The 15,616-nt window shown below is 45.2% G+C and overlaps 1 protein-coding gene across 1 annotated transcript; it reads left to right on the top strand.

Moving 5' to 3' along the window:
* Positions 1-3: 3 nt before the first annotated feature.
* On the top strand, positions 4-15,122 carry ATP6V1E1 (ATPase H+ transporting V1 subunit E1). Its single transcript, XM_064155729.1, has 9 exons — positions 4-156; positions 4,311-4,376; positions 6,348-6,457; positions 6,928-6,994; positions 9,635-9,724; positions 10,979-11,047; positions 12,194-12,288; positions 13,850-13,937; positions 14,498-15,122. Exons 1-9 carry the CDS (start codon positions 124-126, stop codon positions 14,558-14,560), a joined length of 681 nt encoding a protein of 226 aa, XP_064011799.1. The 5' UTR covers positions 4-123; the 3' UTR covers positions 14,561-15,122.
* The last annotated feature ends 494 nt before the right edge of the window (positions 15,123-15,616 follow it).

The raw sequence follows: 15,616 nt of genomic DNA, 5'->3' as shown, positions 1-15,616 counted from the left end.
ACCGTGACGCAGGGGCGGAGGCAGCGGCTCCGGCTGTGACCTGAACCGGATTCGATTCTCCTCGTCGTCGGCAGTGCCCTCGATCGCTTTCCCTCCAGCCCTTAAGCCCTTGCCAACGCCGCCATGGCTCTCAGCGATGCCGACGTGCAAAAGCAGGTATAGCCGCGGGCCCCAGTCCGATACGAAGCTGCAGCCCTGGAGCGCGGGCAGCACGGCGGCCCCGGGGCCGCCGCTACGTCTGCCTCCGCCGCACTGCTCTGGGCCCGGCCGAGGCTAGGGGGGAACAGATGGAGCGGACCCAGCGTGAGGAGGGAGGCATCGGGGCGGCGGAGGCAGCTTCCAGGCAGCGTCGGTGCCGCGAAGCCACGCTAGGTGTGGCGGAGCCGGCGGGCCGTTAGTCCGGTAAAAGGCCGGCTGGAACGGGAAGGGCAGCGCCAGCTCTGCTGTGCGATAGGTTTTCCTGCTCAGCGGGTGGAACCGTGACGCTCTCCTGCGAAAGCAGGGGTGGTGAACGGCAAAGATCTTCTCGGGGGATCGTAGTGAGAAAGAGAAGTCTCTAAAGAAAGTGAAACTTTGCCTGGTGGAGTCGATTTGGCAGCCACTGGGGAAATGTGCTGGAGCATTTTGATGCCGTGTTATGCCAAATGGTAGCCAAAGGGGCCGTGAGTAGCCCTACAGCGTTTAATTGCACTTGAAGGCACATAAATACACAGCCCGAGATAAGTATCGGCTTTTTAGATGTTGCTGTCTAAGGACTTCCCTTCTGTTTTATTCTTACACTGTATTGCTTCTAATTAGCTGTGAATTAGGATTTGGCTAGGCAATTCCCTATTCTAGAATGCCTTTTTCCCTTTTGTATCCCGAGCAGAATAGTTCAGCCTGGGTTTTCTCATGCAACGGAAGCTTACCGCCCTGAGGTCTGACTGTGCGGACTTCCTCCTGAAGCAGGACACTTTGTCCTTATTGACAGTAAACACTGCCCTTGCCTTAAACAGCTGCTTTGAGCTGGGTTGGAAGTGGTGTGCCATGTTAAAGACTGCCCGGATCCAGCCAGCGCTGGTCTGTGGAGTTCCCTACAGGTGATGAGCAGATCAGCCAAGTTCCTTTTATCCTTTGCATCACAAGTGCTCGAGTCTCACTTTCTCATTCAGCAAACACGGTGGCTTGGCAGGGAAGCCTCCCATTGAAAAGTAAAATCAGCAGGGTGCTTTCTTTCCAAAAGAGGAATTGCATCATTAAGTTCTGTTACCTTTTATCTACGAAGCTTGGTTGTTTTTCCTGCCTCTTCCTTAAAGAGAATAAAAATAAAGATGGCATTGAGGTGGTCTTGCCCAGCCACCATGAACCTGAACTTCGAAGATTAGATCAGGATCGGTCGATAACACTAAACATGCAATGCTAATAGTATTTCACATCTGCAACTTGCCTGTCGTTTTGTACTCCTGATCCTAGGGTGATCCTGTTGACTGGAAAAGAGAATGCTGCTGCTGGCATGACAGTTCTGCGTGTGTAGAAATGCAGGATGAACTTGCCAGCTGAACCTCTGAGCTCTTAACTACTTTGCCACCATAATTTTCACCTTGAAAGTCATTTCCAGATAAGAATTTTTTGCCATTGGTGGACTTAATTCTTTATCCCATCCAAAGTGTTTAATAGGTTGTCCCATCTGATTGGGCTAGTCACTTCTAGCTCAGGCCAGTTTAACATCTAACACTTTCCTATGGAAAGGATAATCTCACTGCTCTTCCTTTCTCTGGGAAATACTGCCATGTCAAAAGTAACTTCATTTAGAATCAATCTCTCCTTCAAAAATACATGGGTGTTTTTTAATCAGTGTTACTAAAACTAATCCTGTTCCTAGATGTGCCAGTCCTGTGTGAGTAGGAACTCTTCATTTCCATTCAAAGCAATAAGAAATGTCAGTGCAGCAGATTTTGAAGGGAGCAATGCTGTTGAGCCCCATTAGCTTGTTTCTCTCTTATTCCTCTTTGTTCACCCAAGGATGTTTCTTGAACACTTGGAACTATTTAAAGCACTTTTCCACAATGAAAAAAAAAAAAAACAACCCACAAACCAAACTGGACAAAATGACTCAGTAATGTGAGGATTACTACTTCTGTACAGAAGTTCCTAGACTTCTCCAACAACAGGCTGCTCATCAAAAGAATTCCCTTATTTCACATGCCCCTCCTGTTTTAGGCTTTAGTGCAGTGTGCTAGTTTGAAGCTAGCTAGAGTGTTTTGGTGAGAAGGATTAGATCCTTCTGTGAAAGAAACAAGGGTGATGTCTGCTTTACTCATAGGCTTGCTGAGAGGCATAAGAGCAAGAATCCAAACATAGATAAGGGAGTCGTGCTTTGTCTGAGCTCTGGGCTGCATTTTTCTCTCTAACCTCACCCTCCCATCTCTCTGATTAATCCACTTTGCTTCCTAACCCCCCTGGCTGACCCTCCATTCTTCCTTGGGGCACAAGGCAATGTCTGGGGTAAGGTAGAGGGGTGGGAGAAGGTGGAAGGGCGGCTGGGAGCCCCTCCTGGGGACTCAGGTTTCTGGGAGGGCTGTTGTGTTTCTGTATTACCTTTTACCTTGTCTATTTCTGTCTATAACTGTATGTACTGTAAATATCTGCTTGTATATTGAGCTATGCTGTAAATATAAGCTTCATTCAATTTCCAGAGCTGGCTGAGTCTAGTCTGGGTGATTTCCAAAGTGTGGTAGGGTGAGTAACATGCAGGGAGATGGAAAGCTTGGTTTAAGCAGTCATCTACTCAGACAAGCAGGGTAGGAAACTGAGACTGTAGGTGGACATGCACTTGGAAGTGTCATAAACTAGAAATAAAAGCTAATTTGTTGATTTGGTTTTGAGGGTGTTGATAGTGTTCTTTTTTTCCACTGCACATGCTTAAAACATCCTCTTCTGCTTCTTCACCTATGTGCTGCTCTGTGTGTTGTCTCAGTTTTCACATTGGTACCTTTTTTACCTCTTGAAAATACTTCAACGTGAGAACACATAGGCAGAATCTTTTGTGCAAGTTTATGTGGACCAGATTTTCTCATTACTAAGTCCAAGCAAGGAGTCAGTATGTTTTTACAGTCCACTCAAGTATACAGTCCATTCCATCTGCCCTTTGAAGTGACTCTACTAGTTTGGTTGGGCCAAGTCCTTACAGCCTGCCCCAAAGGTAAACTTGTGAGAAGGAAGCAGAACAACTTTCCTTGCATCAAAGCTGTTGCACTGGTGCTTGATTGTGTTCTGAGGTGGTTTTAAAAAGGTTCTCTAAGTAGAATCATAGAATCAAGCAGGTTGGAAGAGACCTCCAAGATCATCCAGTCCAACCTAGCACTTGGCCCTATCCAGTCAACCAGACCATGGCACCAAGTGCCTCATCCAGTCTTTTCTTGAACACCTCCAGGAATGGTGACTCTACCACCTCCCTGTGCAGCCCATTCCAATGGCAAATCATATCTTAGTGCATACCAGGTTCTGAGCAGTGTCTGATCTGCTTGATGAGCTCTTGAGGAACTAGCCCTGCTCTCTCTGTCTTCTGCTCCAGCTCTTCCAAACTGACGTGCAGCTACTTTATAAAGTTACATAGAGTTGAACTGTATAGCAGCATTTTTTGATGACCTTCTAAGTCTTTACAGATTTCATTACATTTTTTTTTTCCAAGAAAGTCTGGTCAGCTATGTAAAGGAACTTCAGATCTGACCTGAGTGGTCATCTGGTTATCTAGTGTAGAAGATCCAGGTTCATGCAAATGCCATAGAATCATAGAATCAACCAGGTTGCAAGAGACCTCCAAGCTCATTCAGTCCAACCTAGCACCCAGCCCTAGCCAGTCAACTAGACCATGACACCGAGTGCCTCATCCAGGCTTTTCTTCAACACCTCCATCTGTACCAGATGTAGAATAGGGACTCTGTGTTCATCTCCAGTGTTTCATGCAATTAGTACTAAAACTAAACAGACTAATAGGTGAGGAGTTTGGGTTGTTTGTTTTACTAATCATGGAGAGGGGAAAAAGTTGTTCTCCTTAGTGAAGGAAGAGTACAAATTTGCTTTGGGGTTTGTTGTTTTTTAATGTAGTTGCCTATCTAAAGTGTTTGCTTCTGATGCCAGCATTATACAGGATTGCTTTTTGAAATAATGATTTTAATCTTTGGTAAGAACTGAGTCTTTGGCCTGGATGCTCCATGAAAAACAACGTTATATGAATTAGCAAATGGACATGAAGTGGCTTTCTGTACAAATGTCTTTACTTCTTGTCATCAAAGTTCTTTCCAACACATCTTTTTTCTGTCTTGTTGCAGATCAAGCATATGATGGCTTTCATTGAGCAGGAAGCCAATGAAAAGGCTGAAGAAATAGATGCAAAGGTAAAAATGGAAGTTTAATGTCAGCAAGTTCCAAAGGTGTCTGACATCCTGTTGTGATAGTTGCAATCAGATCCATCCAAGAACACTTTAAGCCACAGCTTGCTTCACGTTGTTGCCTAGCAAAGGAATTGTACTGCTAAATGAAGTTCATATCTGTTAGGTTTTGACAAATTAAACCGAATTTGGGCTGGTTTTTGGCCAAAGTTTTCTTAGTGCTTCTTAAAGATAAGTTCATGTTTTTGAAGCAATGAGGAGAGCTGAGTGGTAAAGTGAGTAAATGGAGTGGATTAAGGTGGAGCTCTTTCTCCCACCTCCTATACATAACTTGACATCACTGAGGATTAAAGGAGTTCTCTACATCATTCTGAATTCTGCTAAGGTTTATCATAACAAATTAACAGAAGGCTTAATTTTAATTTTGGCTTGACTTCCATAGTGTGTCAGGCAGAAGCACTTAGCTGTAAGTTAAAGGTAATATTAATACCTGTAATCTTGCACAAGCATTCATATATGTGCCGTGTTAAAAGTTAAACTTGGTTGGATTATGTTGATCAAAATGTGTTTGTAAGCAGGTTCATAACTGTACCTAAAGCTGTGTAATCACCTGCAGACTTAGTTCTAGATGTGATGTAGCAGGAACTAAAAGATGTATTTATATGTAAGGCATGAGCTGAATTACTTGGAGAATTCTTCACTCAGGTTAAGCTACAAGAGACTGATTTTGATACTAACCTGGTGATACAATATAGATGTTTATCAAAGAAGCAATCACAGAATTGCCAGGGCTGGAAGGGACCTCAAAGATCAGCCAATTCCACCCTGCCTGCCATGGGCAGGGACACCTCACACTAGATCAGGTTGCCCAGAGCCACGTCCAACCTTGCCTTAAAACCTCCAGGGGTGAGGCTTTCAGTACCAACCTGGGCAACCTGTTCCAGTCTCTCACTCATGGTGAAGAACTTCTTCCTAACATCCAATCTGAAGCTACCGACTTCTAGTTTTGCTTCATTCCCCCCAGGGCAGCCTGTTCCAGGGCTCTGCCACTCTCAAGTGAAAAAGTTTTTTCTCATGTTTACATGGCACCTCTTATGCTTCATTGCCCCTTGCCCTATCCCTGGGCATCACTGAGATGTGCTGTCTAATCCCCAAAGCTTCTAGAACTACACAAGGATTTGACCAGTACTAAAGCAGATATTCTGCAAACAAAAGTCAGAAGCTGAGATTGGCTTCTCAGGTAAAACCAGGAAAATCTTGAGGCATAGGAAGTTCCATGGAAATGTGAGGAAACACTTTTTTTTTATCCAGTGAGGGTGACAGAACAGTGGAGCAGGCTGCCCAGGGGGCTTGTGGAGTCTCCCTCTCCAGAGATATTCAATACCTACCTGGATGCATTCCTGTGTGGTCTTTTGTAGGTGATCCTGCTCTGGCAGGGCTTTGGATGATTTTTCAGGGTCCCTTCCAACCCCTAATATTCTGTGATTTCACATGCTGCCTGGTTAGGCTTTATAAAAGACTAATAACTGTAGGGTCACTATCCTTGTGTAAGAATTGCTTCAGTTGAAGAAGTTTGTGGGCTCTCAGGGCTAGGTGGCTTGTTTTGAGCAGAATTTCTTGTGGCTAGATGAGACCAGGTCTACAAAACTCAGACCTGAGGTTCAGATAAAATGAGTTTTGCTGAACATTATAGAATATATTAATATGGTAGTCCCTGCAGTATAAATACTGCATGAAAACCTTGCAGCCCATTGATAAATTAAGCTCTATCTTAGTTAGTAAGGTTCTAGCTTAGCAGAACCCATCCCAAGCTCCCTTTGGCTTGACTACTGGTTAAAATTGTTCATGTGGAGCTGTGAATTGTGTTATCCTAGCTTATCCATGACATGCTCTGAAAGCATGGCTGTTTCATTTTGATTCTGTTTTTTTCAGCCCATGGAATCAGTTTCCACTTCAGTTATTTAATTTTTACTATAGGCAGAAGAAGAATTCAATATCGAGAAGGGTCGCCTTGTTCAGACACAGAGGCTGAAGATCATGGAGTACTATGAAAAGAAGGAGAAACAAATTGAACAGCAAAAGAAGATGTAAGTTTCTTAAGTTAGATGGCTGACTTCAGAGTCTGAGCTCTCCATTTATGGCTAATCTAATACAGAAATTCTTCATTGGTGATCTGCAGCAATTTTTAGTCTTTGTTATGGGTCTCTACTTTGGAGTGGGGGGGAAGAAATCATCAAAGGTGAGCTCCAATAATACAATTGTTAGTAAGTGTGGTGAATGAATCTCATCTTTCTTTATGTAGTTCGTGTCTAGAGCTCTACCCTGCTTTGTTACACTGGGACAAATGAGGTTTGGTTTTGGTGAGTGTTTACTGAAGGATGGGGTTCTGCATTGTAGTCACTTATGCAAGTTGAGAACCAGGTGGAAAGAGGTGAGCAAGCTATGCTATTAGATGTTGTAGAGTTGTTAACTTTTACATGTGCAGAATGTGGGTAAATGCTACAGTTCTTCTGTCAAAGTCTAATGGGTTCATTCAACTTTATCACACACCTTGCAGTCAGATGTCCAACCTCATGAATCAAGCAAGACTGAAGGTCCTCAAGTCAAGGGATGACCTTATTGCAGTGAGTATCTCTGTAGTAGGTGCAGGGTCTTTGCTTCTACTGTCTGTAAGAAAATTCTCTAAACCATTGTGGGAGTGATTTGCTATTGGAATGGGCTCCCCAGGGAGGTGGTGGAGTCTCCATCCCTGGAGGTGTTCAAGAAAAGCCTGGATGAGATACTAGTGCCATGGTCTAGTTAATTGGATAGGGCTGGACACTAGGTTGGACTGGATGAGCTTGGAGGTCTCTTCCAACCTGCTTGATTCTATGGTTCTAAGATACAACCCTGGGTAGATGGACCAAGTCTTCATTGCCAAATGAAGCTAATGCATAGTGCATCTGTTGCATCTTTGGGCAGGAAGTTCTTCACAGAGAGAGTGATTTGCCATTAGAATGGGCTGCCCAGGGAGGTGGTGGAGTCACTGTCCCTGGAGGTGTTCAAACAAAGCCTGGATCATAGAATCATAGAATCAACCAGGTTGGAAGAGACCTCCAAGATCATCCAGTCCATGGCACCAAATGCCTCATCCATGGCATTTAGTGCCATGGTCTGGTTGACTGGCTAGGGCTGGGGGATAGGTTGGACTGGATGATCTTAGAAGTCTCTTCCAGTGTGGTTGATTCTGTGATTCTCTAGATAAAAAGGTGATTTATGATTGAGTGATGCTTGCTTCAGCATACAAAAATGGTTTACTCAGCTGCTCTGAAAAGACACTGGGGATTTAGTCTAGATTTAGAACAGTTGCTATTGGGTAGGTGAGTACAGTTTCCTGCTAGTAGCATTGCAGGCAGTGGTTTATCTGTCATTTGGACAGTATCTTGTTTCTTTGAAGAGCAGGAACTCTCCCTTGCACAACTGGTTTAAAGTTCTGTTTGTCTGAAGTAGCATTTCTGCATTAAAGCTTGCATGGTTTAAGCAAGCAAGCTTAAAATGCCATTAACTGGATTTTTCTGTCTCCTTTTAGTGGCCCCTAGTACATGAAAAGCTTTGGGTTTTGTTCTAGTAGATGATCAAGCCGTGTGTTGATGTACAGGATGAGTGATTGTTTATCAGAGCAGGCTACATTTAATCTTAGTTCAGTCTTACTCCATGCAATGCAAGATAAACGTAGTATGTGCTCATTGTAGGGTTTGCAGGTTTCCTATCACTTGGTAGACCCTCTCAGGAACAGTTTGAGTGTTTCCATTTTGCTAGATGGTGCTGTTGAGCTGTTGGAAAAGCTGCAAGACCTGTAGAAATCAGAAAGGAAAGAGAACATTCCAGTTGAAAAAGGAGAGCTAGCAGAAAGGCAGTCACCAGTTTATTGATTCTGTAAGCCCATTTCCAAACTTCAGATTGTGTTCACAGAGGAGTAAGGTGGGTGGCTAAAGAACTATCTCTATTGTGGTAGTCTCTGCTGGGTAATCTCTTGCTCTTTTATCAGCTGACTCACCCTCATGCTTCTGAGTAATGCATAACACTCTCCCTCATTTTAAAGCATTTAAAGTCATGTGCTGCCAGCTCTTTCTTCCCTTATCAGATTGTTGGTCTCTGCCATGAACAAGGGAAATGAGCAGTTGCAGAAATCATAGAATCATAAAAGCAGTCAGGGTTGGAAGGGACCTGAAGGATCATCTAGTTCCAACCCCCCTGCCACGGGCAGGGACACCTTACCCTAGGTCAGGCTAGCCAGAGCCTCATCCAGCCTGGCCTTAAACACCTAAATGCTGTGTTACTCTAGGGCAGGCAGTGTAGCTAGGTTTACTGTGGCATTAAGTTGTGATAGTCTCATACCCTTCTTCACAGAGAGAGTGATTTGCCATTGGAATGGGCTGCCCAGGGAGGTTGTGGAGTCACCATCCCTGGAGGTGTTCAAGAGAAGACTGAATGAGGCACTTAGTGCCATGGTCTGGTTGATTGGATAGGGCTGGGTGCTAGGTTGGACTGGATGATCTTGGAGGTCTCTTCCAACCTGGCTGATTCTATGATCCTGCTGCTTCTCTTAGGATTAAAAGATGCATTCTTCTTCTAAGCACTGTGAAGCAGGCCAGTAAAGAAAGGTTTCTTCTAAACCATACAATTTCTGTATCTGAAGTAATTCTGAAGGTTCAATTCTTGGAGTGTGTTTGAGTTGCCTCAGATTTCTTAGAATTTCAATCCCATTTGTTACTGATTTGCTGAGTAAAGGTTATGAAATCCAACTACTTCAAATTAAAAAGGAGCTCTGGCTTCTAAACATTGGCTTGCATTTACTTGCAATTCAAAAATACCTATCCTGGATATCTTTTGATTCAAAAAAACTCAGTTGGATTTCTTTGCTTGATCACAGTGCTGAACATTTTGATTTGGACAACTTTATTAGTTTACATTAGGCTGTGACTCAACATATCTCATTGAACTCTCTGAATTAAAAGTACTGTCCTACTACTGAGGAATTATTGAAAAAGGAATTATTGTGAAGTTATAATGGGATCAGTTCAGGGAAGGGAGAAGGAAACTGTTGGGAAGGGATATTGTGCCGTGCACAGAGAAGAAGGTCTAGCTCAGATGAGCACCAGCTGGAGTGTACACTTACGTGTTGGCAGGGTGTGAGAGCTATAATAGGAGTACAGAAAGTTGGTAGGCATGAAAGCAAATGCCAAACAGATGGGCTCTGCTGATCTGACTTCTTCTGAATGTAGGATCTGCTGAATGAGGCCAAGCAGAGACTTGCCAAGGTGGTGAAGGATGCTGCCAGGTACCAGACGTTGCTGGATGGACTGGTTCTACAGGTGACTATTTTAACTGTAAACAATAGGTGATAGCAGCTGTATCCTCCTGGGGGTCTTCCTGAGTAACCTACTGGAAGTTACAGTTGTCTGGGAGTCTGGATCAAACATTGCTGGGTGATCTTTGAGCTTTAAACCTCACTTCTGCTGTACCTTTCAGTCTTGGATTCTGAACAGATAAGGTTGCAGCTTATTTTGAGGTGTAAAACCCAATATGCCAAGCAGCAGTTTCATTATGAGATGCCTACATATACACTGTAACATGCACGTTTAGGAGTTGCACTTCTCCAGGCTTCTGTAACAATTAGTGTTTGGCAAAAGTTGTTTCTCCAAAACTAGAATTCAGTAGTTTTCTGCTTTTAAAATCATTTTGGGATTTGAAAGTTAAGAGGTCCTGACTTTGGTGAATTCACTGTTGTGTGACATGTGTCTATGATAGGCATACAGAGCAGGAAGTAAGAGCTTTGCTCACCTGCAGTACCCTACTCCAGCCCCAGAAGTTAGTTGCTGAAAATCCAGGAGTCTCGGCCGAGGTGGTTGTGTAACCAGTGCCACCTCCTGGTGTGATTCGGTCCTCTTATTGGAACCTCAAAGAAACCAGCCCGGAGCTTTCCCATCCACAGTTTGATAGGAGAGTTTTCTACCAGCTTGTGATTTCAGTTCAGTGTTGTTTCCATGTCCTGCCTAGGTCTGCTATTACTGCACATCAAACAAACCTGTCTGGCCACCTCTTTCTGGGCTCGTTTCATCTGATTCAGCCAGGGATCTGTACTCAGCAGCTGGGGTAGGGGATCACTGTAGGTCTCTTCCAGCTGGAACAAAACTGACTCTATTCTTGTGTATTGCTGTAGGAGCTGCAGGGAAGGAGTTGTTAGAACAGGCATCTGAAACAACTGCCTGTCTTCTCCAGGAGCTGCACAGAGAGTGCCAGCTGGGCTGCACACTCAGCCTGCTTAGACAGCAGTGATCCTTATGGATCTGTGCAAATTGCCTGGGCAGCTCAAGCCTGTGATACACCTGTTTAGTTGCACTTGAGTTCCAAACCTGAAGCTAACAAACACATAGTTGTAGGCTCTTGCCCAGACATTGATGCTGTCCTTTCAGAATATGAGGTGAACGTGGGAGCAAAGAACTAAGTAAAAGAGGCCCATATTGGCAGGTTTTAAGTTGTTCAGCACCTTTCCTTTCATGGGGTTAAATAATTCCATGGCAAGTAAAACGTTGACTTTCTGCTGCTCTAATGGTTGTCTTGTGCAGGGGTTCTACCAGCTGCTTGAGCCCAGGATAGTTGTTCGGTGCCGGAAACAGGATCTCCCTATGGTTAAGGTAAGATACTTGGAACTGTTTGACAGTATCCTGCTCTCAAAGGCTGGGACCTAACTGCAAACATTTGCTGCTCAGATCCCATCTGGGTGACAGGAAAACAGGCTAGGTGGGCAGAGGCCAATGGGATGAGATTTAACAAGGCCAAGTGCAGGGTTCTGCACTTTGGCCACAACAACCCCAAGCAGCGCTATAGGCTGGGGACTGAGTGGCTGGAGAGCAGCCAGGAGGAAAGGGACCTGGGGGTACTGATAGACAGTAAGCTGAAGATGAGCCAGCAGTGTGCCCAGGTGGCCAAGAGAGCCAATGGCATCGTGGCCTGCATCAGGAAGTGTGGCCAGTAGGACAAGGGAGGTTATTCTGCCCCTGTACTCAGCACTGGTCAGGCCACACCTTGAGTACTGTGTCCAGTTCTGGGCCCCTCAATTCAAGAAAGATGTTGAGGTGCTGGAACATGTCCAGAGAAGGGCAACAAAGCTGTTGAGGGGCCTGGAGCACAAATCCTATGAGGAGAGGTTGAGGGAGCTGGGCCTGTTTAGCCTGGAGAAGAGGAGGCTCAGGGGTGATCTTATTACTGTCTACAACTACCTGAAGGGGCATTGTAGCCAGGTGGGGGGTGGCCTCTTCTGCCAGGCAACCAGCAATAGAACAAGGGGACACAGTCTCAAGTTGTGCCAGGGTAGGTATAGGCTGGATATTAGGAAGAAGTTCTTCACAGAGAGAGTGATTGGCATTGGAATGGGCTGCCCAGGGAGGTGGTGGAGTCACCATCCCTGGGGGTCTTCAAGAAAAGCCTGGCTGAGGCACTTAGTGCCGTGGTCTGGTTGATTGGTTAGGGCTGGGTGATAGGTTGGACTGGATGATCTTGGAGGTCTCTTCCAACCTGGTTGATTCTATGATTCTATGATTTGTGCAGGACAAGTAAGCTTTTCATGTTGGGGATCGTTTGCTTGATTGGATATCACCTAGGAAACTTTAGACATCCTTACAATATTAATAATTGGGTTTGGCTCAAGAGCCAGACAAATTAAATTGCCTAATTAAAGGCCTCAATCCTTTCATTTTATTACTGCAAGTGATTGATTGACCCAGCTCAAGTGGTATGTGACCATTTGCAAATGCTGACTGGAGCTTTATCTTGTATCCTAGACTGCTGTGCAGAAGAGCATTCCCATCTACAAAAACGCCACAAAAAGGGATGTGGATGTTCACATTGACCAAGACAACTTCCTGCCAGAGGAAATGTAAGGCAAATGGGAGTCCTTTACACAGCATTAACCTAATGCACTGCTCCTACAAGAACACTCTCAGAAAATTCCATGTGGAATATCCTCACAGGTTATCTGCTTTTGTTCTGATAGGAATTGGCACTTTTGTGGTCATCTGGCACTGCGGTTTCCTCCAGACAAGCAAAGACTGGATGAGGCACTTAGTGCCATGGTCTAGTTGATTGGTTAGGGCTGGGTGCTAGGTTGGACTGGATGATCTTGGAGGTCTCTTCCAACCTGGTTGATTCTATGAATCTATGAATGCCTCAATAACATTTTGTGTGACCTCTGGCCTTACTCACAGTAGTGGAGTAGAGAATAACTGCATGCAGACACTGAGCCACTGGTCTTTTGAAGACAGCAAATACAGCTGTAGCTGTGCTTTCTGTCTCAAGATGAAGCAGATGGAGCTGTGAGGTGCTGCAGGGTAATCACTTGCTGGGGTTTGTGTCTCTTGTGCCTGCAAGGCTCTGATTTTGTGCAGTATGATGAAGAACATGGCACAATGCTGAGAGTCAGCAATCTTTACATAGGGCCCAGCAAACAACACTTTTGGCACTCTTCCTCACTTCCCAAAATCTAAAACCTGTCCATTGCTCTTCCTCACTTCCCAGAATCTAAAATCTGCCCAGTAATAGTAAAATATAGAGGCCAAAGCTGTTTTGAAGTGGCTAATTGCATAGCTCTGCTTGCACTGAGATCATGCTGGTGAGGACCCTTGTATGTAGCTGTGGTAACTCTGGTAACTCCAAAGGTGCTCTGCACTGCTGCTTTACTGGATCACTTAGTGCTGATTCCTAGCCTGATATGAAGGCCAAGGGCTGCCTGGGCTGCATCAAAAGCAGTGCTGCCAGCAGATCAGAGAGGTGACTCTGCCTCTTTGCTCTGCATCTGGAGTGCTGTGTCCAGCTCGGGTGTCCACAGTACAGGAAGGACCTGATGGAGCAGGTCCAGAGGAGGTCACAAAAATGATCAGAGGGTTGGAGCAGCTCTGCTGCTAGAACAGGCTGAGGGAGCATGGAGAGGGGAAGGCTCCGGGGAGACCTAATAGCAGCCTGCCAGTACCCGAAGGGGACCTATAAGAAGGCTGCAGAGAGACTGTTTGCAAAGGCCTGCAGGGACAGGACGAGGGCAATGGCTTCAGGCTAGAGCAGAGCAGATTTAGACTGGATGTTAGGAACAAGTTCTGCACCGTGAGGGTAGCAGAACACTGGAACAAGTTGCCCAGGGAGGTGGTTGAGGCCCATCCCTGAAAATATCCAAGGCGAGGCTCAATGGGGCTCTGGACAACCTGATCTACTTGAGGATGCCCCTGCTGGCTGCAGAGGGGTTTAGAGTAGATGACCTTTAGAGGTCCCTTTCAACCCAGACCATTCTGTGATCAAAAAATAGTTGTTTTTTTAGAAACACAAGCATCTTATCTATGCATCTGACTTGCCTATAAGCTCTGATTTGGGCGAATTACTCTGCCACATTCTGACTTGGAGATGTACCACACATTTAATGGACTTTTTGTCTTCTTTCTCCCCCTTTCTAGTGCTGGAGGTGTTGAAATCTATAACAGTGATGGTAAAATTAAGGTTTCAAATACCCTGGAAAGTCGGCTGGACCTGGTAGCCCAGCAGGTGAGTTGCTCTAACAGCTGAGGCCAACAAGATGCAGTTAACTTGTTTTATCTGGTCATTAAATCTTAGTGTTTCCAGTGTGTTAACTGTCACAGAAGTGCATGGGACCAAATTTGAATGTAAAAAAGGTTAATTTTTAATGGAATGAAGCAAACTTTACCTGCTGCTTGTGCTTCTCTACAACAAATGGGGCTTTTCCCAGGGGGGTGTCTTTTGTTTTAAACATGAATATGGAACTCCAAAAGTTCTCACTGAAAGACACTGCAGTCAAGATACTGAAATGCTGAGGCTGACTTGAGTTCCTGAAGCTGGCCTTAGTACTAGAAACTTTATCTGAGATCTATTATACTCCAGTGCAAAAAAATCCAGCTCTGGCCTCTTTCCTGTGCTGCAGTCCTTTAAGTCTAGAGGGCAGGCAGCGATGTGTGGTGGAGTAAAGGCTTCAGAAAACTCCAGTGAATGGGCTTGTTGATTTCACAGCCTATCTTAGCTATCACACACTGCCTGCATTGGCAGTTGTATTGTCCATGATGTCTAACCAATGTACTCTTTCTGAACAGATGATGCCAGAAATCAGAGTGGCTCTCTTTGGTGCTAACGCCAACAGGAAGTTTTTGGACTAAAGCTCCCTGAGAGAAGGTGGGGTCTGTTCCACTGCCATACCCACAGGGATGCAAAAGCACCTGCTAGCTTCAAATCTTGAGATCTAACATACTTTCTCTCTGTTCTTCAATGGAATCATTTTGCATACCTGTTGTGCTTAATCTCTCCACTTGTGGCTAGGAAGTGTTGCTCCGAGGATATGAAGACCTGAATATTCACCCAGCAGTGACATCAGAAAAGGGAGCTGGGGAGGGGGGGGCTCTTGGCTTTCTTTGCAATGCTGTAGCTCTACAAAGACAAGTGGGTTCTAGGCTTGCTCTCTTTGCTTTGGCCACGTCTCTTTCAAGCTGTTTAATCTGTGGAGTAAATTGCTATGCTGCCCATGGGAAATCCCTTCTCAGTGGAGGTCTTCAGCGTTAGAGAGGGCATGCATTCCTTCCCAGGGTTAGTAGTTAAATTCCTGTTGCTTGGTCAGGCATTTTTCTGTTCTGTATATGTGATTTGAAGGAGGGGGAAAAAAAAACCCCAAAGCCTGAGCCTGTAAAACATTATTTATTAAAATAAAATGATGTCTGTGTGAAATTCTTTGTAGCTTCTCTCTGGGGGCTTGGCAGCAGCTTGCTGAAAAGAGGGTTTGTGTGTATGAGGCCTTGCTGCTTGAGGGCTGTGTGTAGTGACTGTGCTGTGAAGCCAGAGTTCAAGTGCCTAGAGTACTGTCAAGCTGTTTGCTCTAATAACAGCAGCTCGGGTGTAAGCCTGTTGAGCAGGGCTCACCATAAGCTTCATTCTGCCTAGAAAATAGGTCAGGAGTTCTGCTGCCTTTAGTCTCTCTCTGGAAAGAACTGGAGTAGCACAAGCGTGCTGCTTAGCTACAACAGAGGCAACCTGTTTCAGAGCACAGGTTTGTTGCTTCTGTGCAGGAGATCCAAACCACACTGCTTTAGCAACTGTTTCTGAGGACTTTAGGGACAGCAGATGACTGTGGTGCAGCTTGAGCATTGATGCTTGAGCGTGTCCAGAGAAGGGCGACGAGGCTGGGGAGAGGCCTTGAGCACAGCCCTACGAGGAGAGGCTGA

This window comes from Pogoniulus pusillus, chromosome 15, assembly GCF_015220805.1.
Source record: "Pogoniulus pusillus isolate bPogPus1 chromosome 15, bPogPus1.pri, whole genome shotgun sequence".
In the NCBI taxonomy this organism is placed as follows: domain Eukaryota; kingdom Metazoa; phylum Chordata; class Aves; order Piciformes; family Lybiidae; genus Pogoniulus; species Pogoniulus pusillus.
Note: the sequence above shows the minus strand (reverse complement) of the source record. Positions and strands in the feature narration are given on the sequence as shown.